The sequence below is a fragment of the Scyliorhinus torazame genome, chromosome 3 (assembly GCF_047496885.1).
Source record: "Scyliorhinus torazame isolate Kashiwa2021f chromosome 3, sScyTor2.1, whole genome shotgun sequence".
Lineage (NCBI taxonomy): Eukaryota > Metazoa > Chordata > Chondrichthyes > Carcharhiniformes > Scyliorhinidae > Scyliorhinus > Scyliorhinus torazame.
Genome location: NC_092709.1, coordinates 264,828,442 through 264,850,487, shown reverse-complemented (window position 1 = coordinate 264,850,487; position 22,046 = coordinate 264,828,442). Strand labels below are relative to the sequence as shown.

At 44.7% G+C, this 22,046-nt stretch overlaps 1 protein-coding gene across 1 annotated transcript in view; it reads left to right on the top strand.

Annotated features, from left to right (window-relative positions):
* The window catches only part of pdzd2 (PDZ domain containing 2), an 809,599-nt gene extending 788,019 nt beyond the window's left edge, over positions 1-21,580 (top strand). The window contains 4 exon segments of the mRNA XM_072497206.1: positions 333-434; positions 10,404-10,677; positions 11,724-11,858; positions 15,207-21,580. Of these exon segments, the coding sequence (XP_072353307.1) occupies positions 333-434; positions 10,404-10,677; positions 11,724-11,858; positions 15,207-15,373 (678 nt within the window). The 3' untranslated portion in view covers positions 15,374-21,580.
* Positions 21,581-22,046: the final 466 nt, after the last annotated feature.

Sequence of the window (22,046 nt, the reverse complement as noted above, 5' to 3'; positions counted from 1 at the left end):
TCCCGGACCTGTTAAGATTTTTATCTTAACCATCACCTGACCTTTAAACAAATAAAATGAGGGAAAATCCAGGGTGTGGTTCCTTAAATGGAAATGAAATGAAATGAAATGAAAATTGCTTATTGTCACAAGTAGGCTTCAAATGAAGTTACTGTGAAAAGCCCCTAGTCGCCACATTCCGGCGCCTGTTCGGGGAGGCTGGTACGGGAATTGAACCGTGGACTATGGGATTCCATGATTGGCACTTGCCTATATTAAGGGAGAATATTACATAGGTTGTTTGTAATGCAAAATTAGGTAAACACTATTTTTGTTTTATTCTCTGAGAATAGAGTAAAGAAGACATTTATATCATAGTGTTGAACAAAGAAGAAGGTGCTGGACTGGGTTTCAGTGTCGCAGGAGGGGTGGACCAGGAGCATAAATCTGTAACTGTAAGTATTGTGTGAAATAATTTTCTTGTAATACAATCTGTTGACACTAACATTTTTAGTGTCCTTTGATCAGGTCTTGCCTGACAAAGCAGCCATGGTGTAAGGTTTCTGTCAACGCTCCCTATTGCAATGGAAATGTCAGCTGGCGCCATCTGCAGGATTACAAATACATTGCTGGGAAAGTAACAGGCTGGAATCCAGTGAACTCCCGGGAGCGGAAAATGAGGCGGCGGGGGCAAATAAATGGCAGTTTCCTGAAGGTGGGATGAAAGTTAGGAATTATGTTGGTGGTAGATTAAAGGTGGATCATGGATCCCAAATGCAAATGGAGGAAACTTACTTTTAATGTCATGCAAACTTACCAAAACACATGGGGTAAAATTCTCTGGCCTTTCCGTGGCGTGTTTCTCAGTGAGAGGCGGCCCACCATTGACCAGTGGCAGTAACTTCTGGTCCTGCCACTGTCAATGAGATTTCCCATTATATCCACCCTACGCCGCTTGGAAACTCAGGACAGGGGTGCGCGATTGGGGACTGGAAGATCCCGCCTGTGAACAGCCTGAAGCTTTTGTCCATTGTCGCCATTTTAAATTGTATCTTTGTGATTAAATCGGCAGCAAACAAGAATTTGCATGAATTGAAATGAAATGAAAATCGCTTATTGTCACAAGTAGGCTTCAAATAAAGTTACTGTCAAAAGCCCCTATTCGCCACATTCCGGCGCCTGTTCAGGGAGGCGGGTATGGGAATTGAACCGTGCTGCTGGCCTGCCTTAGTCTGCTTTCAAAGCCAGCGATTTAGCCCTGTGCTAAACCAGCCCTTCATATTCATAGCTGATTGAAGGTGGTGTGCAGATGGCCACATAGGCTTTTGGGTGGTTCCGAAGAACTCAAAGCGCTTTGGACTCAAAACGTTAATTCTGTAAATCAATTTCTCTCCTCACAGATGCTGCCAGACCGGCTAGGTTTTTCTGTCACTTCCTGTTTTTATTTTATCTCCAGCATCTGCAGTAATTTGCTTTAATTTTAATCTTTCTGGGGAATTTGGTGTGAGTTGGAGCTGCTTTTTTTGTTTTGTTCGACCAGGGTGAGGCTGAGCTGTTGCATGAACTGGGATGGCGGCTATTCAGGGAAGACAGGGCTTGGCAGTGCCAGGATGGGAAGGTAGTGATTGTACTGGAAGGTCAGTGCATTGCTGCACCAGGAAGGGAGGGTAATGGCTGTACAGGGAGGTCGGGTGTGGCTGTCCGTAGAAAGTATGGTCAAAAAGACTGCCGATTTTGTGTGAGCCACCATCTCTATAACTTTCACCAGCCTCACAACCTGCCCAAATCTCTTTGCGGCTCTAATTGCCACAATTTGGATATCTGAGATGTGCATCACTCTCACATTGGTACTTTCAGCTTCCAAGGGGCTAAGATCCGAAATTTCCACCCTAAACCTTTCCACCTCCCTCCTCCTTTAAGGCAATTAAAACCTACCTATTTGACCAGGCTGTTGGTAACCTATCCTGTATGAGGCTCGCTGTCCGAGTTTGGTAATGTTCCTGTGAATGTTTTATGATGTTAAAGACGGCAAGTTGTCGCTGATGACTCCTTGATTTAGGGAATTTTGATCTCAACAGACCACAATCAGTAAGAATGAACAACACCTCCTCCAAACGGCGCCCCGCAAGGCTGCGTACTTAGCCCCCTATTCTACTCCCTGTACACACACGGCTGCGTGGCAAAACTTGGTTCCAACTCCATCTACAAGTTTGCTGACGATACGACCATAGTGGGCCGGATCCCGAATAACGAAGAGTCCGAATACAGGAGGGAGATAGAGAACCTAATGGAGTGGTGTAGCGACAACAATCTCTCCCTCAATGCCAGCAAAACTAAAGAGCTGGTAATTGACTTCAGGAAGCAAAGTAATGTATGTGGTGGTATGTATTAGGGGTAATACAGTACACCACGTGTCGACAGGCTATTGGTGGAGGGTTGCCAGGTCCTGATAGGATCTGCCACCTACTGGACTCCACCCAGAAATGCCGGTATAAGAACCCAGTTTTCCCTCCATTTCCCTCAGCAGCTGCATTCTGTAACCACGCTGCTGGGGATAAAGTTCTGCTTAATAAAGCCTTCAATTGACATTACATCAACCTACCTCGCGTCATATTGACGGTGCTACAATTTATTAAGCAGAATTTAAATTGAAGAAAACGACGTGGGAACATGGAGCTCCGAATCACCCTGGAGTGCCTGCGCATCGCACCCCAAGCAGCTAACTCGGCCTCTATCTTCATGCACTGGATGGCATGCTTTGAGGGCTACCTCCGAACGGCCCCCGGCACACCGACAGACAACCAAAAGATGCAGGTCCTCTATTCCAGGGTGAGTCCTAACGTCTACTCCCTTATCGAGGACAAGGACGGTTTCACCGGTGCCATCGCCGCGCTGAAGGATATCTACATCCGGCCCGCCAACCAGGTTTTTGCTCGCTACCAGCTCGCCACACGACGGCAATTTCCGGGGGAATCGCTGGACGAGTTTTATAACGCCCTGCAGATCCTGGGTCAAAACTGCAACTGCCCGGCGGTAACAGCGAGTGAACACACACAGCTCCTGGTCCGCGATGCGTATGTGGCAGGTTTGGCCTCTTCCCAGATCCGCCAGAGGCTTCTGGAGAAAGAATCTCTGGGACTTACAGAAGCTCGGGCCCTGGCGACATCCCTCGATGTGGCCTCGCGTAACGCCCGCGCCTACGCCCCCGACTGCAACCTCCAGAGTTTAACATTTAAATTTGGCGGCCCTATACCCCCACTGACTGTCTGCTGCCTCGCGACCCTCAAGGTTGAACCGCCTTCCTTGTTTGTGAACCTCACACCGGATTGCAAACCCGTCGCCACAAGGAGCAGACGGTACAGCGCCCAGGACCGAGCATTTATCCGGTCCGAAGTCCAGAGGCTGCTGAAGGAAGGCATCATCCAGGCTAGCAACAGTCGCTGGAGAGCCCAGGTGGTAGTTGTTAAGACTGGGGAGAAACAGAGGATGGTCATCGACTATAGTCAGACCATCAACAAGTACACTCAGCTAGATGCGTACCCTCTCCCCCGCATATCCGACATGGTCAATCGGATTGCACAGTACAAGGTCTTTTCCACCGTGGACCTCAAGCCCGCCTACCACCAGCTCCCCATCCGTCCCGGTGACCGCAACTATACTGCCTTTGAAGCAGACGGGCGGTTATACCACTTTTTAAGGGTTCCATTCGGCGTCACGAACGGAGTCTCGGTCTTCCAACGAGAGATGGACCGAATGGTTGACCAGCACGGTTTACGGGCCACGTTCCCGTATCTCGACAACGTCACCACCTGCGGCCACGACCAGCAGGACCACGACGCCAATCTCCAAAAATTCCTCCAGACCGCTCACACCCTGAACCTCACTTACAACAAAGAAAAATGCGTGTTCCGCACCGATCGTCTAGCCATCCTGGGCTACGTAGTGCGTAATGGAGTGATAGGCCCTGACCCTGAATGCATTCGCCCCCTCATGGAGTTCCCTCTCCCCCACTGTGCCAAAGCCCTGAAACGTTGCCTGGGCTTCTTTTCTTATTACGCCCAGTGGGTCCCCCAGTACGCAGACAAGGCCCGTGCACTAATCCAGTCCACTACTTTTCCCCTGACGACAGAGGCATGCCAGGCCTTTAGCCGCATCAAAGCGGATATCGCAAAGGCCATGATGCGCGCCATCGACGAGTCCCTCCCCTTCCAGGTCGAGAGCGACGCATCGGATGTAGCTCTGGCGGCCACCCTCAACCAAGCAGGCAGACCCGTGGCCTTCTTCTCCCGAACCCTCCACGCTTCAAAAATCCGCCACTCCTCAGTGGAAAAGGAGGCACAAGCAATAGTGGAAGCTGTGCAACACTGGAGGCATTACCTGGCCGGTAGGAGATTCACTCTCCACACTGACCAACGGTCGGTTGCCTTCATGTTCGATAATGCACAGCGGGCAATATCAAGAACGACAAGATCTTGCGGTGGAGGATCGAACTCTCCACCTTCAATTATGAGATCTTGTATCGTCCCGGAAAGCTGAACGAGCCATCCGATGCCCTATCTCGCGGCACATGTGCCAATGTACAAGTGGACCGTCTACAAGCCCTCCACGAGGACCTCTGCCACCCGGGGGTCACTCGTTTCTACCACTTCCTTAAGGCCCGCAACTTCCCTTACTCCGTCGAGGACGTCCGAACAGTCACCAGAAACTGCCAGATCTGCGCTGAGTGCAAACCGCACTTTTTCAGGCCAGATAGAGCGCACCTGGTTAAGGCCTCTCGACCCTTTGAACGCCTCAGTTTGGATTTCAAAGGCCCCCTCCACTCCACCGATTGCAACGCGTACTTCCTGAACATCGTTGACGAATACTCCCGTTTCCCTTTCGCCAGCCCCTGCCCCGACATGACAGCATCCACGGTCATTAAAGCCCTCAGTACCATTTTTACACTGTTCGGTTTCCCCGACTATATCCATAGCGACAGGGGGTCCTCCTTTATGAGTGACGAACTGCGTCAATTCCTGCTCAGCAGGGGCATAGCCTCGAGCAGGACGACCAGTTACAACCCCCGGGGGAACGGGCAGGTAGAAAGGGAGAATGGAACGGTCTGGAAGGCCGTCCGGCTGGCCCTCCGGTATAGGAGCCTCCCAATTTCCCGCTGGCAGGAAGTCCTCCCGGATGCCCTTCACTCTATCCGGTCCCTGCTGTGCACCACCACGAATCAAACGCCTCACGAGCGCCTCCTCCTCTTTACTAGGAAGTCCTCCTCTGGAACGCCACTTCCGACCTGGCTAGCAGCTCCGGGACCCATTCTGCTCCGGAAACATGTGCGGGCGCACAAGTCAGATCCGTTGGTGGAACGGGTGCATCTCCTTCACGCCAACCTGCAATACGCCTATGTGGAGTGCCCCGATGGCCGACAGGACACGGTCTCCCTGCGAGATCTGGCACCCGCCGGAGCTACCCACACCCCCCCAACGCCAATCACCACCTCCTCACTCCCGCCGGTTCATCCCACAGCCACCCCCTTCCTGAGGGGTTCGGTTCTCCTCCCAGACCCGCCCAGGAGTAAGGACACAGGGGACAGCGCTACGCTCCCAGAGTCGACGGGACTCAAGCCAGCGCCATCACCACCACGCCCGAGACGATCGGAAGGACGACCAGTGCGCCCATCCGGCTCATCGAATCACTTTAACTCTCAACGTTTTCAGTTATTGTGTCTTGTTATAGTTACGGCATCATGCCGACCCTGTTTGGCCCGTTGGCCCAGTTTTCAGTTATTGTGTCTTGTTATAATTATGGCATCATGCCGACCCTGTTTGGCCCGTTGGCCCAGTTGAAGCGATAATTTTGTGTTTTGTTCAAAGTTACAGGACAGTACCGACTCTGTAAACCCCTACCACCATGCGAACTACCATCCCGCGGGGTTTTTTTTTCAACAAGGGGTGAATGTGGTGGTATGTATTAGGGGTAATACGGTACACCACGTGTTGACAGGCTATTGGTGGAGGGATGCCAGGTCCTGATAGGATCTGCCACCAACTGGACTCCACCCAGAAATGCCGGTATTAGAACCCAGTTTTCCCTCCATTTCCCTCAGCAGCTGCATTCTGTAACCACGCTGCTGGGGATAAAGTTCTGCTTAATAAAGCCTTCAATTGACATTACCTCAACCTGCCTCGCGTCATATTGACGGTGCTACACTGTACACACCCCTGTCAGCATCAACGGGGCCGAGGTGGAGATGGTTAGCAGTTTCAAATTCCTAGGGGTGCACATCTCCAAACATCTGTCCTGGTCCACCCACGTCGACGCTACCACCAAGAAAGCACAACAGCGCTTATACTTCCTCAGGAAACTAAGGAAATTCGACATGTCCACGTTAACTCTTACCAACTTTTACAGATGCACCATAGAAAGCATTCTATCTGGCTGCATCACAGCCTGGTATGGCAACTGCTCGGCCCAGGACCGCACGAAACTTCAGAGAGTCGTGAACACCGCCCAGTCCATCACACGAACCTGCCTCCCACCCATTGACTCCATCTACACCTCCCACTGCCTGGGGAAAGCGGGCAGTATAATCAAAGATCCCTCCCACCCGGCTTACTCACTCTTCCAACTTCTTCCATCGGGCAGGAGATACAGAAGTCTGAGAACACGCATGAACAGACTCAAAAACATCTTCTTCCCCACTATCACCAGACTCCTAAATGACCCTCTTATGGACTGACTTAGTTAACACTACACCCTGTATGCTTCATCTGATGCCAGTGCTTATGTAGTTACATTGTATATGTTGTGTTGCCCTGTTATGTATTTTATTTTATTCCCTTTTCTTCTCATGTACTTAATGATCTGTTGAGCTGCTCGCAGAAAAATACTTTTCACTGTACCTCGGTACACGTGACAATAAACAAATCCAATCCAATCCAATCTTTCTCACAAAGAAACAGAGACAGGGGTAGACTTCAGGCTGATGTATGCTATGGCCTGTAAGTGAGGAAGATATAACCAATACGTTTTAGATTAGTTAGTCTGAAATAGGTTTTTACCTGGAATACATGCAGAATTGTGTTTTATTGATTAACACATCCAAAGATTGGAAGGGAATAAATGAATCACACTGTGAAGGCAATTTATTCATGTCTTTCATGTATAATAAAACATGAAACATAGGGGAGCAGAGCTGAGAGAGGATGACAATGAAAATGAGCAGATAAACATTTAAGTGGAGCAGGACAGGGTGGTAATTGAAGAGGGAAAACAAATCAAAGTGGTTTGGAAATGGGAAACTGTTGGACTAGAACTGATAGGAATAGGAGAGAGGCAGAGCAGAGATCGGCATAGCTCATCATGAAAATGAAAGGAAGACAGAGTCCGGAACTGAGGAGTAAAACCAAGTGGCAATATTTTAAAATAAGTAAGTTCAGTGTATTTTTTATAAAGGTTGATATGTCTAAGTTGTTTATAGTTGATGTGTGAGTTGGTTTAGTTCAGGATTCTGATAGACCACAGCCTAAGTTGTCGTATTACTTGGATTTTGCAAAAATTGAAAATTATAGATTGTGGAAAAGAATGAAGCAATACAGGCAGCACGGTAGCACAAGTGGATAGCACTGTGGCTTCACAGCGCCAGGGTTCCAGGTTCAAATCCCCGCTGGGTCACTGGCTGTGCGGAATCTGCACGTTCTCCCCGTGTCTGCGTGGGTTTCCTCCGGGTGCTCCAGTTTCCTCCCACAGTCCAAAGACGTGCAGGTTAGGTGGATTGGCCATGATAAATTGCCCTGAGTGACCAAAAAGATTAGGAGGGGTTATTGGGTTACAGGGATAGGGTGGAAGTGAGGGCTTAAGTGGGTCGGTGCAGACTCGAAGGGCCTAATGGCCTTTTTCTGCACTGTATGTTCTATGTTCTAAAAGGCATACAAAGAGAATGGGGAACATACGACAGGACGTCTCGGATAGGGAGGGGGAATGGAAGTCTTGATGGGGAGGAGGGAGCACCAGTTGAGGCTCCACCCTCCACTTTCCTCCCAAGGCCCGTGAAGGGTGACCTACTCATTCCCCCCGCCCTCCGAACCTCTCCTGCTAGTCTCAAGATTGAGGCCGGATGGGAAGTGGCCCTCAAGGACCACAACTGTGGCAAGGGAGGGTGGGCTGCTCTTGGTCCTGCTTGCGCCACATAAAATTGTGGGCAGGTTGGAGGAAGAAGACAGGAAAGCCACCCAGGAATTATATACATCCCTCGCAACACCACCTGCAAACCTGGCAGGGGATCGGAAATTTCTGTCCATACAGAAGGGGAAACAGGCAGAATGTTCTGTCTCACCAGAATAGTCATATGCAAACTAATACAGAGAACAGGATGTTTAAGATGTTTACAATGATTGTGAGAGAGAGAATGAAAATTAGAAAGACACAAAAACCAGGAAAGAGAAGAGCAACATAAAGCGGCAAAGAATTCCAGAGTGATACGGAAGTAAAGAAACAGTGACTGGAATAAGGAGACACACCTTTGTTTTATTTTGTTCTATAGAAAAGTCAGCAATGATTAACTGGTGTAATAGATAATTATGAGCATGTTAAACATTTCTGAGTTGAGCTTCAACAGTTCAGAAGTTTCAGTGTATTCTTAAATTGCTTAAGAGACTTATAATAGGTCAAAGTTCAGTTCTATCAGCTCATACAACAGTTCCTCTTCTGATCTATGCAGATGCGGCGCTAGTGAGATCAAATATTTCTTGATGTCAGTCATAACACCTAATATCACTAAAATGCAGAAAACAATAAACAAGATAGAGAAATTGGAAATAATCTCTACTTTGTAAAGATGAAGACACATTTTGCGGTGTGATCCCAAGCATTGGAACTTATCTACATTATGCTGATTTTGCGAAATCATGTCATGTACAATCCATGGGGGTTTTACTGATGGTTGGATCTTCCACGAACATAGAACATACAGTGCAGAAGGAGGCCATTCGCCCCATCAAGTCTGCACTGACCAACTTAAGCCCTCACTTCCACCCTATCCCCGCAACCCAATTACCCCTCCTGACCTTTTTGGTCACTAAGGGCAATTTATCATGGCCAATCCACCTAACCTGCACGTCTTTGGACTGTGGGAGGAAACCGGAGCACCCGGAGGAAACCCACGCAGACATGGGGAGAATATGCAGACTCCGCACAGACAGTGACTCAGTGGGTCGGTGGACTGCTGCTCTGCTTGAACTTTTCAGCGCTCTGACTATGCTCCATATTTCTGGCTGGGTCTTCTGAACATGACTTCTTCAGACTGTGGAACATACAATCCTCCAAAAAACTCCATCATAGCGCCGTAGGATTGGTGGAAAAGAAGCCTTGTCCTCTTTTTACAGCACTAGCTATCATATGGTCAGTTTGAATGACCAGTGTGAATGTAAGGAAATGGATGAATGGATGAATGAGTGAATTGGTAGGGTTGTTAGGTGGGTGAGGTAAGTAGGTGGGTAGAGTGGCAGGTTGGTGAGGTAAAAGATGATTGAGGTGGCAGGTGGATAGGGTAGCATGTGGGTGAGGTAATAGACTGGCAGGTGGGTGAAGTGGGTAGGTGGTTGAATGGGTAGGTAGGTCAGGAGGGGTAGTCACTCAGGCTAATCAGGTGGGGGTTAGTGTGGTCAGGAAGGGTAATTGCGTCAGTTGGGAAGGGGCTAAATTCAAGGGGAAAGTTGGGCTGTCATGTTTAGGGGAGTAATCAGGGGATTGGAGGTCAAGATGTTGGCGGGTCGATGTAAGTGATTGCGGGTTCAGATGTGTAGTTACCAGTGGTTGGACGAGGGCTTTTCTGTCTAACGTTTACTGAGTAACAATCCAGGTTAGTCCCTGGGAACTATCCTAACTGACTCTAACTCCTGGTCGGAGACTTTTGCAGAGGGTTCCTTGGGGCAGGGGAATTACCCATCAGAAGTTCAAACTTCCCAAGGAGGCCAGGACTCTCATGAGGTCCTGACCTGTATCTAGGGCTGTATGTCCAGTCTCCAATGATCCGGAGACTGGACGATCTGGGTCAATCTCAACTGTTTAAAGTGTTCGATGCCAAAAGCACACTCCAGACTCTCTGATGCTGTATGTGTGAGCTACCTCTCCACATGCTTTTTTTTATTAATGATTTTACAGTTTATCAAGTTTAGGAAGGCAGAGCTAACCAAATTATGTTGCAGTGTGGATTGTGCTTATGTGGGGAATCCCAATTGCAAGATTAAATTTGAAGGAACAATTTAAAACAATAAAAAAATAAAAATCCAAGCAATCCAACATCTGATGGGAATGTTAGTAGTAAAATATTGGTCGTGAAACTATTATTGAAGTACACTGAAAATAAAGGGTATGTTGCATTTTGGTTTGATGTATTATAAAAGTCATTTCCTTAAAATCACAAATCTTCCTTGCAGATTCACAGAGTATTTTTAAGAGGAGTGGCAGCTCAGGAAGGCACCATTCAGCGGGGTGATTATATCTTATCCATCAATGGAATCTCTGTAATAGGCACAACACATGGAGATACACTGAATGCACTTCACCAGGCCCGCTTACCTAAACAGGCCATCATTGTAATTAAAAAAGGAAAGGAAAGGGAAGACATTTTCTCCAAGCCAGATTTATCGCTTCCTACAGGAAACCATCTCCCATCTGGAAGAGATGCTACCACGGAAACAGCAGGAACAGGTAGGTGTCCACTGCACAGGCGATTGATTATAAGTAACATTGTAATATAAGTGAATAACATTGACAACATTTTGACAGCTCCTCTGATGGCTAAAGACACTAGTCAGTATGAGACCGAGTCATATCTCGGATTAACCGTGGTCACCTACTCTCATTCCCTAGGTCTCCTGGACCCATCTGGAAACATGACCATTTTCCAATCGCCCCTTGCACGAAGGTCTCCAGCACCACATCATTTTGCTTCATTTGCAGTCTCCTTCTTTCACTCAAAGACTTTCTGATACACTTCCTGTTGTAGCCTGTGCACCTGTCTTTAAGTGGAGTAGGCAGGCCTTAGGAATTCCAAGCTCGTTGTACATTGTGCTAGCCATGCACACTACTGGGCCCCTCTGCTGAGCATGTTTCACACTGGTCCAGAAGCTGCAATCATATTCATGAGCAGGTAGCACGGAGTTTGTGGGCTGCTTGCCTCAACTTGATGAAATTCAGAGAAATTGCGCAAGCCCAAAAAAGGTCCTTATCAAATTTTTAGCCCATTGTCAGATTACCAGTGTGAATTAGGGATAATTCTTCAAAAAGTTTAGGAAGTTAATTATGCATAATTTTCCTCTTCTGGATCTGTGTTAGCTGTTGTTTACCATGTTAATGTTGTACAGATACTCAAGTTTGTGCCTAATAATCAATTCCGTTATTTTGTTGTTGCCTCTGTCTGTTTTGGATGTGGGCACGACATTAATCTGTTTTCACGGGGAGGGAAGTTTATTTCCGTATTGCAGCTTTTAGAGAGCACGAAGCAGACTTGTCGATTCCCCAGGGGAAAGCAGGGCTGTGAGTTTTAGACAACCTCTAGTTTACAGAGGACAGAATGTGGGAGGCCAGGCAGGCATGCACAGGAATAGTCAAATCTAGAGGTAATAAAAGCACAAATGAGAGTATCACCAGAATATGAGCTGACACGGCTAAAGTTGAGTGATGTTATTGGGGGCAAGACTAAAATGAAGTGTCATGTTACCAAGTTAAAGTTGCACTTGTCTTGATTATCCCAGGCATGAATGTGGATCTCGGAGGGGCCATCACTATAGAGCTGCTGAAGACTTCTGCTGGCCTAGGATTCAGCCTAGATGGTGGGAAGGCTTCAATTCATGGAGACAGACCCCTGTATATTAAGCGAATATTTCAAGGTAAATATTTCTATTAGGAATGTAGCATCAGGCAGCTTTCCTTTTCAGAAGTACCTTTGCAGAGTCCTTACGCCCTCTTCACAACTTACTTTTCTACATATCTTTGTGTCATCGTCAAATTTATCAACCAATCATTTGGTCCCTTCATCCAAGTAAAGACAAATGTAAAATAAACTATTCAATTCATCTGCCATTTCCTTGTTGTCCATTGTTAATTCCCCATTCTCACTCTCTGGAGGACCAGTACCCACTTTACTTACTCTCTTGCTTTTTAAATACCTGTAGAAACTCTTACTATCTGTTTTTATATTTCTAGCTAGTTTTCTCTCGGACTATATAATTTCTCACTCCTCATTAATCTTGTAGTAATTCTTTGCTGTTAATAATAATAACAATAATCACTTATTGTCACAGATAGGCTTCAATGAAGTTACTGTGGAAAAACCTCTAGTTCTTCACTTTCTATCCAATCTTCTGACCTGCCACTCATCCTTGTGGAGTTATAAGCTTTTAGATACTATGTCTAACTATTTAATTAGCCACAGATGGTATGTCCTTCCCTTGGATTCTTTCTTTCACTCTGGAATGTATCTTTTCTGAGTTTATGAAATATAATTTTAAATGTCTGCCACTGCATCTCTACTGACGTATGTGCTGAGGTTTGATCCCGGCCCCGGGTTACTGTCCGTGTGAACTTTGGACATTCTCCCCGTGTTAGCGTGGGTCTCACCCCCACAACCCAAAACAATGTGCAGGCTAGGTGGATTGGCCATGCTAAATTGCCCCTTAATTGGAAAAAAATATTGGGTACTCTAAAAAAAATTTTAAATCTCTACTGACATATCCTTTAATCTAACTTTCCACAATACATGACCACAATAATTTTCAGCAGTAGCCATTTGTGTACAGTTTTACATGGTTCTATGTGTCCCCATTCTCCCCACCACTATCCCAGGCACATTTAAGCAAGTTCTGTACTGCAGGTGCAATATTTGTGAAAATCTCCGAATTACACTGGTTGGCCTTATAATTATTTAAATTAGCTGATGTCCAGCAAGGTTAGACTTCAGTGAGAATAAAGTGTACCTAGTATATTAACAATTCCTGCTAGCTGTATGGTAATTGTGAGGAACTCATAGTTTTAATGAGATTTTGTGACTCACAGTGGTCATTTACATCTGGGTGGGTTGCTGAGTAATCCATGGGATCTGTCTTGGTCGTATCTGCCATTTAACATGCCTTGTGGTGGATGTGACCACAGTTGGCCTGTTAATTCATATTCACCTCATGTTACTTTTCAACATTAGAGTATAAGGCAGGTATTGTAAATTGTTTTACCTTCCTGAGACTGTGTTTGGTAAAATTGATTTTGTTTGATTAAAACAGTGGAATCTTGTGACTTATTCTCCTAGTGGGTAACTGAAATTTCATATCTTCTCTGTTTTTTAAAACGTTACTGGTCCCTAACCAGATCATAACACATCATTAACATGTCATTAGGAAGGTGGAAATGACAGTGGCTCAACAGCACAGGCAACAAAATGCTTCAACTCCTGGTCAAATGAGCATTACTGCATATTTTTCAGAACCTGCCTTTTTTCAACAAGTATAAATTGTGCATTGCCAACCAGGGCACTAGATGGAGCTCCTCTCCATCCCATGGTAAAGGCCTTTGCTTTCTAACAAATAATTGCACTTTGAAATGAGAATATTTTTTGCTGGGGTGGGGGTGGTGGGGAGCATTTTCTTTCATGGTGGAATTATGGGACATTAAACCTTCTGCAGTCTTACCACCCAGAACTCACCCAGGCTAATTAAACCAGGACTCCATTAGTGCTGCTCAGGCTGCCACTGCCTGCTTCTGCCCCATCTGACAGATGTAAATGCCAGAGTGGGGGGAGTTCTCCAGCCGATTTTGACTTTATCTTGCCCACCAGTCACCACTTTCTGAGGCTCCATGGAGTTGGTACCAATGGGCCTCAGAGAGCGGTACTACTCCACACAGTCATCCAAAGCTGGAATCAAAACCTGGATCAGTGAGGCAGCACTGCTAACCACTGTGCCCCCGTCCATCTAAATAAAGTCATATCCTTACCAATGCTTTTCTTCAATGTAAAGCCCATGCACTGGCCAAATGATGCAATGGAATCCCTGGTGTTCTTCTCCTGATGGCATCTCATTTGAGAATCCTTCTGGAAATCTACTGATATTTAAAAAACCCAGAGGAAGGAAGATGGGGCTTGGCTTGATACGGAATGGTGCACTGAAGTCCTGTTCCACTGCAGCCCCACACGAAAGAGAATTCATACCCACATTTAATGGGTTTCATCACTACCAGCAAGGGCAGCACGGTAGCATTGTGGATAGCACAATTGCTTCACAGCTCCAGGGTCCCAGGTTCGATTCCGGCTTGGGTCACTGTCTGTGCGGAGTCTGCACGTTCTCCCCGTGTATGCGTGGGTTTCCTCCGGGTGCTCCGGTTTCCTCCCACAGTCCAAAGATGTGCAGGTTAGGTGGATTGGCCATGCTAAATTTCCCTTAGTGTTGGGTGGGGTTACTGGGTTATGGGGATGGGGTGGAGGTGTTGACCTTGGGTGGGGTGCTCTTTCCAAGAGCCGGTGTAGACTTGATGGGCCGAATGGCCTCCTTCTGCACTGTAAATTCTATGAAACTATAAAAGGACTGACCAGATTGAGATTGGTGATCAAGGAAATTTGAGTCCAAACACATGGGAGGGAAGACTGTTTTTTAGGATTGAGATATATCAAAATAACTTACATTTTTAAGTCAGAATCATTGAGGATTTTGGAAGATTTGCACATCAGTGTTGTTGTCTAATCATGTCAACAAATGGCACGCAATTGTGAAATTGGTACTGTGTTACTCCCTTTAATATCACCATACAAGGGGCGCGATTCTCCTAAACGGGAACAAAGTTCCATAGCGAGTGCATTTAGCCACGTGTTTCCCGGCGCTCGCAGTAGCGAGAAACACATGGCTATCAAACGCGATTCGCATTGTATAAGGGGCCTGAACGGGCAACATGCATCCAAAGCCACACATAGCCCCGTTTTATACATTGGGGAGCTCAGCTCACCGGAACCCAATTGCCGAGGCCTCCAAAGCAATCCCCAAACCCCCCCAATTTGCCAAAAAGTGATCCTGCCCACAATGGGCGGGATTACATCGCTGGATCTTGCGAGGCGTTCCGGCGCAACGTGGTCATTGGATTGTGCCCAATGTTTTGTTCCTGTCCTGGCTGCCCTGCCATTCCGCCCTTCAAGACTTTCACTACAACTGAATTCCATGGCATTATTCACATTATATTTTACCTGTTGTAACCTGCAGGTGGCGCTTCTGAGCAGTCGGGAATGATCGATGTTGGTGACGAATTGCTCGCAATCAATGGCAAGTTCCTGCATGGCCTCATGCACTATGATGCTTGGAACATCATCAAGTCTGTCCCTGAAGGACCTGTCCAGTTACTGGTTCGGAAAATTAAGACATTTGGCTGATTGTAGCATAATCGATAATATCACCACGCCAAAATGAAGTGATAACCCAAGGAGTAGTTGGCAATTTTCTCAAATCCCAACAAAATTACCTCTGCCAAATTTGGCTTGAAAATAGGGAAAATAACAAAGAGAATTGTGAATCTTTCAGATCAAGTGCGAGGCCTTTTCATTACAATAAATCTGTTTTACAAGAAAAGGTTGGAGAAAAAAGAAATTTCAAATTCTTTTTTCGTATTCCAGAGCAGACAATGGAGCTCAAATGATGTTCAAATAATCCAACACTAGGACTTACTTTTTGGTAAGCTCAGCACTGATGCTTGCACAAGTCCATTATGATACTTAAAGATCCCCAAATCAAGCTACTCAAAAAATCATTGCCTGCAATGAAGTGTATACTCACTCAATAGAGCCTTATACTCATTCTGTAGAACTTAGATGCACAATGGTAAGAATCCAGAGCTTAAGAGGCCTCCAGTTGTGCAGTTATACTGCTAGTGTTTAACTTAACTGAAATGGAGCAGTTTACAAAAAGAGCACTGGAACACTTCCTGCAGAATATCCAACCTGGGCCATCCAATCAGCCAAGATATTGGCATATGGAATTACCTAGAGCTAAGGAGGAAGAATTGCAATCTATGTAAGAGATTGATCCTCCCAGATCCCAGACTGACTGCTCAATCACCCATAGTTTCCTGGAATACTGCAGAGCTGCTTGGCTGACGTATCAGAGAATCGATTCTGTCTCAGGCAGTTGAATTGGTTCCAATCTTTCATTGCTGGCGTATTACCATTTAGGCTTCTCAACCCCATTTTGATCCTGCTTACTTCCCCACGCCTGAAGGATCGGAGTCACTCGTGATTTTTAAACATGTACAAGTACAAGTTTGAGATGTTCGTACGCAGGCAGCAGGTACCAGGACGTATGAATGAGCAACATTTCACCTTCTCTTTGACCAGAGCATGGCACACACCATACCCCTGAGCACTGTGATTCCACCAGCTGGAAATGTGAAGCTTACAGGATCCACTTGTCCTCATTCATTGGAAGAAACAAACTCTGGAGCATACATTTTCTTCTTCATTCACCAGGAAAGATTACAACTTCCAGCAACAGTCATTCCAATTCTCAGGGTACCCTCGTTATTGTCTCTGCGTGTAAAGAAAGCATTATGTATTGGCAGTAATTAAGTGGATCTATTCTCAAATAATATTAACCCCCCTTTATTAAAATCAATTGTTAAGTGTCTGTATTTAAGAACAGTAGGTGGGTTTCCCTCTTCAGGACCCTGGTATAATAACTTGGTGGGATGGGAGCAAACTACCACCCCAGACGCTCACAATCTTCCAACTATTTATCCTAATAGGCACTGCATCACCAGCAGCTTATGCCCATTTAATTTGATTAGTGGTTGATCCTGCTGCGACCTGCCTGGGTGTTGAAGAGGAAAGCCTGTTCCAGTGCCTGTAAGGTTAAAAAAACTGTTCTTTCTTTACACAGGGCCATGAGCAACAAGGCCCCAATTGCTCATCTCCGCAATCACGCTACATTTACCACAGATTTTCATCCTGCAGTTTTCAAATCAGGACTCAAGAGACAGTACACTTGAGTTGTTTCATTGGTGAAAGGGTGTTCAGACTGGCATTGGGCGACACACCTTTTCCCTTACTCTTACTTCAAACTGGCTAATCACAGTGTGACATCATGGGCTGGAGTTTGGCTACTCAGGCGGGTAGCTGGAGTCGGGAAATGTCCTGACTTGCCGGACCAACCTTGGTTAAAAAGTACCCCAAAATACACACATTCACACCTTCCAAACATCCCCATGATCCTTCAAATCCCCTCATATCCTCACTGCCAACTCATGTCCTCCACTCTCATTCCATGGCCCTTCATACCCTCCAAATGAACTCAATGCCAACTCATGTCCCCCACCCAACCCCTTGGCTCTTTATACCCTACATGTTAACCCAATGCCAACGCATGCCCCACACCTACTCCTCTTGGCTCCTCATACTTCATGTCAACGTATGCCCGCACCTAACCCTTTAGCTGCTCATACCCTACATGCCAACTCAATGCCAGCTAATCCAATATCCACCATGGCAGATCTTATAAACCATGCAGAGATGGGGAAAAAACTTCTCACAGCCGAATACTGCTCTCACTCCTACACACCTGCTATTGAGCTCCCATATAAACATTTTTAAATCCCTTCAAGTGGTTCATCTTTCAATAAAAAATAAACAAACTCCTCTTCAGATCCCATATCAAAGACAGATAATCCTTTGATAACCTCTTTAAACTGTCAAGCTATGAACTCAGAACCCCCTGGTGAATTATTATAGCTTTTGAAACTCAGCCAAGCAATCATAAAATAGCCCTTCAGGAAATAACAACAAATAACTCTACTGAAACCATATGACCAGATGCTACTTTTCCCCCCTAAGTTGTAGCAGGTAGCCTGTCAATAAAAGCAGGTCTGCTGAGAATTTTAAAAAAACTCTTAGACACAGTTGTATCTTTTTTTTTGGTTTAAAGAGCTGGGAATTTTTTTTAAACTTCAGATTATGATAGTTACACAGACTTGCTCACCTCTCAACAGCATTTATGTCTACTCCATCAATGTGTGACCCTCACACTGCTGGCTAAGGCCATTGGACCAGCCAAAAAGGTATCTGTTTGAACTCAGCACTAAGATCAAAAGGCCCTGACATGTTTGGATCCTGTGTGAATCACACTCCACCCATTTTCCCCTACCAGCATAAACTGGATCTGTCGGAAGTGAGAGTTGAACTTCCACATCCAGGTCTAATCCACCATTTTTAAATGTCCATGGAATCTTCTAGAAAAGTGTGGCTCCAAGAGCAGATTGTGAAGAAACCAACAGTTTGAACTGTGCTAGCTGCCTGACTGAAGCAACAGGAGTAATTCCACTCTGACAATTGAGGACAAAAAGTAGAAAGTCAAATAAAACATATGGGGTTGAATTATGCTCAATGCCATTAGCATATTTCTTTTTCTTTTCGGGATGCGGGCATCGCTGGCTAGGCTGGTATTTGAACTGTTGCAGTCCGTGTGGTGTGGGTATACATACTGTGCTGTTAGGGAGAGTGTTCGAGGATTTTGACCAAGCAACAGTGAAGGAACGGCAATATATTTAAGTCAGTATGATGAGTGACTTGGAGGGGAACTTCCAAGGGGTGGTGGTGTTCCCATGTGTCTGCTGCTCTTGACCTTCTGGATGGTAGTGGCATATGATGCTAAAGGCATTAAGATAAATAGATTAACATTACCTTTAAAGTAGTAGAATGGCAATCTCATTTGAAAGCATAATGATTTGTAACTAATGCCATGTGTGCAATTTCATGTAATTAGTGAGTCAATTACACAATGACTGGTGGATCTAAAGGAATTAATAAGAAAGCAGCTTAAACAGCCAATTGAATATTCAATAGTTTTCTCTGTACCTTGGGTTGTGTCACCAGATTGTTTCCCTGTAGTTGGCAGGAGTACCAGATCATAGAATGTCTACAGTGAGAAAGAGACCATTCAGCCCATCGAGTCTGCACCGACCCTATGAAAGAACACCCCACCCAAGCCCACTCCCCTGCCCTACCCCCGTAACCCCACCTAACCTGTACATCCCTGGACACTCAGGGGCAATTTTAACATGGCCAATCCACCTAACCTGTACATCATTGGATTGTGGGAGGAAATTGGAGCACCCGGAGGAAACCGACACAGAAATGGGGAGAAAGTGCAATATCCACACAGACAGTCACCCAAGGCTGGAATTGAACCTCGGTCCCTGGTGTTTTGAGGCAGCGGTGCTAACCACTGTGCCACCCTGTTGTCCTTTGTCATTACAAACATTTCTGCCAAGGAAACTATAATTCTCATTATAAAGATAACAAACATTCCTGAGTTTCTTTATGGGACACTGCTGGAAAGGCCACAGTTAATGTCCATCCCTTGTCGCCTTAATAATTCTTATTGAACCTCTGCGTTCCTTATGGTAATGGAGCTTCTACAATGGTCTTATATAGGAAGTCCAACAATTCCATCGGTGTATTTAGTACAAAGGCAGCAATAACTTGTGTTTTGTAGAGCTTTTAACATAGTAACAAACATGATTTTATAGCGATACTAGTGCAGGTGACCAAAATCTTTGTCAAAGAGATAGGTCTTAATGAGCACCTTAAAAGGACGATAAAGAGATGGATGGGTTCAGTGGGGGGATTCCAGAATTTAGCAAACAAATAACGAGAAAATACCAATCCAAAGTCACATAATTATAGCCAGCCTGGATTTCTGCAGGGGTTTCTGCAACTGTTTTCACCATTTCTGTAGGGTGTTTGCTGCTATCAGACTGAATATATTAAGATCTCCTCATAGAGATGAGGTAAACGTCAGATGTGATCTAAATGAATGACAGAATAAACTGTGTGGCCTACTCCTGTTCCTAATATGGTCAATAATTACACGTTACTTCTATGTATTGTCCCTTACATACAGGAATATATCGCCATGTATTTACAAAGGATAAAGATACGTCACTTAAAAGTAGGATTTAAAATACCAGGAAGCAGAGCTTTTAAAAATCAATTAGCTGAACTCAATCAAAACATCTCATTGAAATCTATTACCTGCGTTTTAAGTTAGCTTTCACAGGAAGACACCACAGCTAAATATGGTTCAAACTGTTGTATTTTAACCCATGTCAACCCAAATGCAGTCACTGAACAAGAATGAAGAAACTAAATTTACCAAAGGCTCAGAAGAAAGATCAGATGATGAGATGTGTGTATCGTTATGAATGGAGGCATGTTGGAAACTAATCAAAATTAGTTTCCTTTTAAACTAAATTATACTGACGTAAATTAGTGTACAGATTAAACAGTTCCACTTTTGATCTGAAATTTCTGTCTGGAATCTCAGACGAACCCATTAAATTGGATTTCTGAGCCTGTTTGAGAATATCCAAGACTAATACAAAAACAAAATACTGTTGCTGGAAATCTGAAATAAAAGCATTAAATGCTGGAAATACTCAGGTCTGGCGTGCCGTGTAGAGAGAACAGAGTTAACGTTTCAGGTCAGTAGGATTCTGATTGTTCATCAGATTATTTACCTGGAATGTTAGTTCTGTTTCATTTTCCACAGATACATGTTGAACTGCTGTGTATTTCACCATTTTCTGTTCTTATTTCAAGATACAGATTGATTGTTCTCTTTCTCCAGATATGCTCTGTTGATTTGAAAATCTCCTGTTTGGAATGGACTGTTTTAAACAGCTGATGTGGACAATTCATTCATCTCTGCCAAAATTATTTTTAGAATGTCTTAATATAATCTTAACAGTATTAGTTGAGTGGAAAAGAGATATATGAAAGTGAATGTCTAGACCACAGTGACTGAAATTATTTTTTTACCTCATGCCAATTTATTTTCCTAAAATTAGCAAAGGCAGAAAACCCCTAGTGTACAAATCCCATTTCAGTTTTAAATTGCACACCAATTCTGATGTCCCTAGAAATAAGATGAAACTAGTGAATAACAACACATTTATCATATGGAAAACATCATATGGACCTCAACAATGAACACCAGATGACAAATAAGAACATTCACAGCCTCAAACCTCCAAGCTCATCCTTATTTATCTTTGTTGTTTTGTTCAAGAGTTCAAATTGCCAGCGTCTGCTTAGTCATATAATGAATCCTCTCACTTAGAAAAAAACATTGTTGGTTGTAATTTAAAGACAGTCATTGGAATTAGAGACAGATTGCAACATTCTTCTGTAAACTAGCATCTTCCAGCACTACAACTTGCACATATTAAACTCGGCACTTGATTCCATTTTAAACCTGCAAAAGTAACCGAATTATCAATGAATAAATCATTTGGAAGTAAATTTAGAATTTTATACAAACCTGCTTAATGTTTCAACAAAAAAACCATAATGATGCACAAACTGTAAAATACTGTTGTAAAAATATTTTTTATTTGTTTAAGAATATGACTGCTTTGTAAACAGTTGTCTTGCGTGAAATAAGGGGGAATAAAAGAGTGCAATACTACTAGATGGACTGTATATTTTTTAAAGTGGCTTTGCGCTCGTTATTTAAAGCCGAAAAATCTGTAAACAAGGTTTTATATTGATTCAAAACATTATTTTATGAAATAAAAATGCATCCTAATCATATATTGTAGTCTTTTCTCACTCTCCGTGCTTTTGTATTTAACTGGATATTTTTACTCACTGAACGGTTTGGTTCCCACTCTCCTCTCGGATTCTCCTCTGTGCTTCTCTTTCACCAGCCACTCACTGTGATGTCTTATGGGTTTTCAAATGTGTCCAGCCGGGTGAAATTTGCCTCTTCCTGTGCTGAAATATTTGTAATTCTGTGAAACTTTACTTAACTGAGCCTGTGCCTCAGGAGATGTTTAGAAATGTTGGTGTTGGATTTGAATTTATTGTCACGTGTACTGAAGTTGTTCCGCGTACAGTCCAGACAGATCATTCCACACATGAAAAAAGATAGGAGAAACGATAGATACACAATGTTAATACATAGACACAGATATGGGTGAGCACACGGAGTGCAGTACTACTCGGTAGAGAAGATGGGTGGAGAGATCAGTTCAGTCCGTTAGAGGGTCATTCAGGA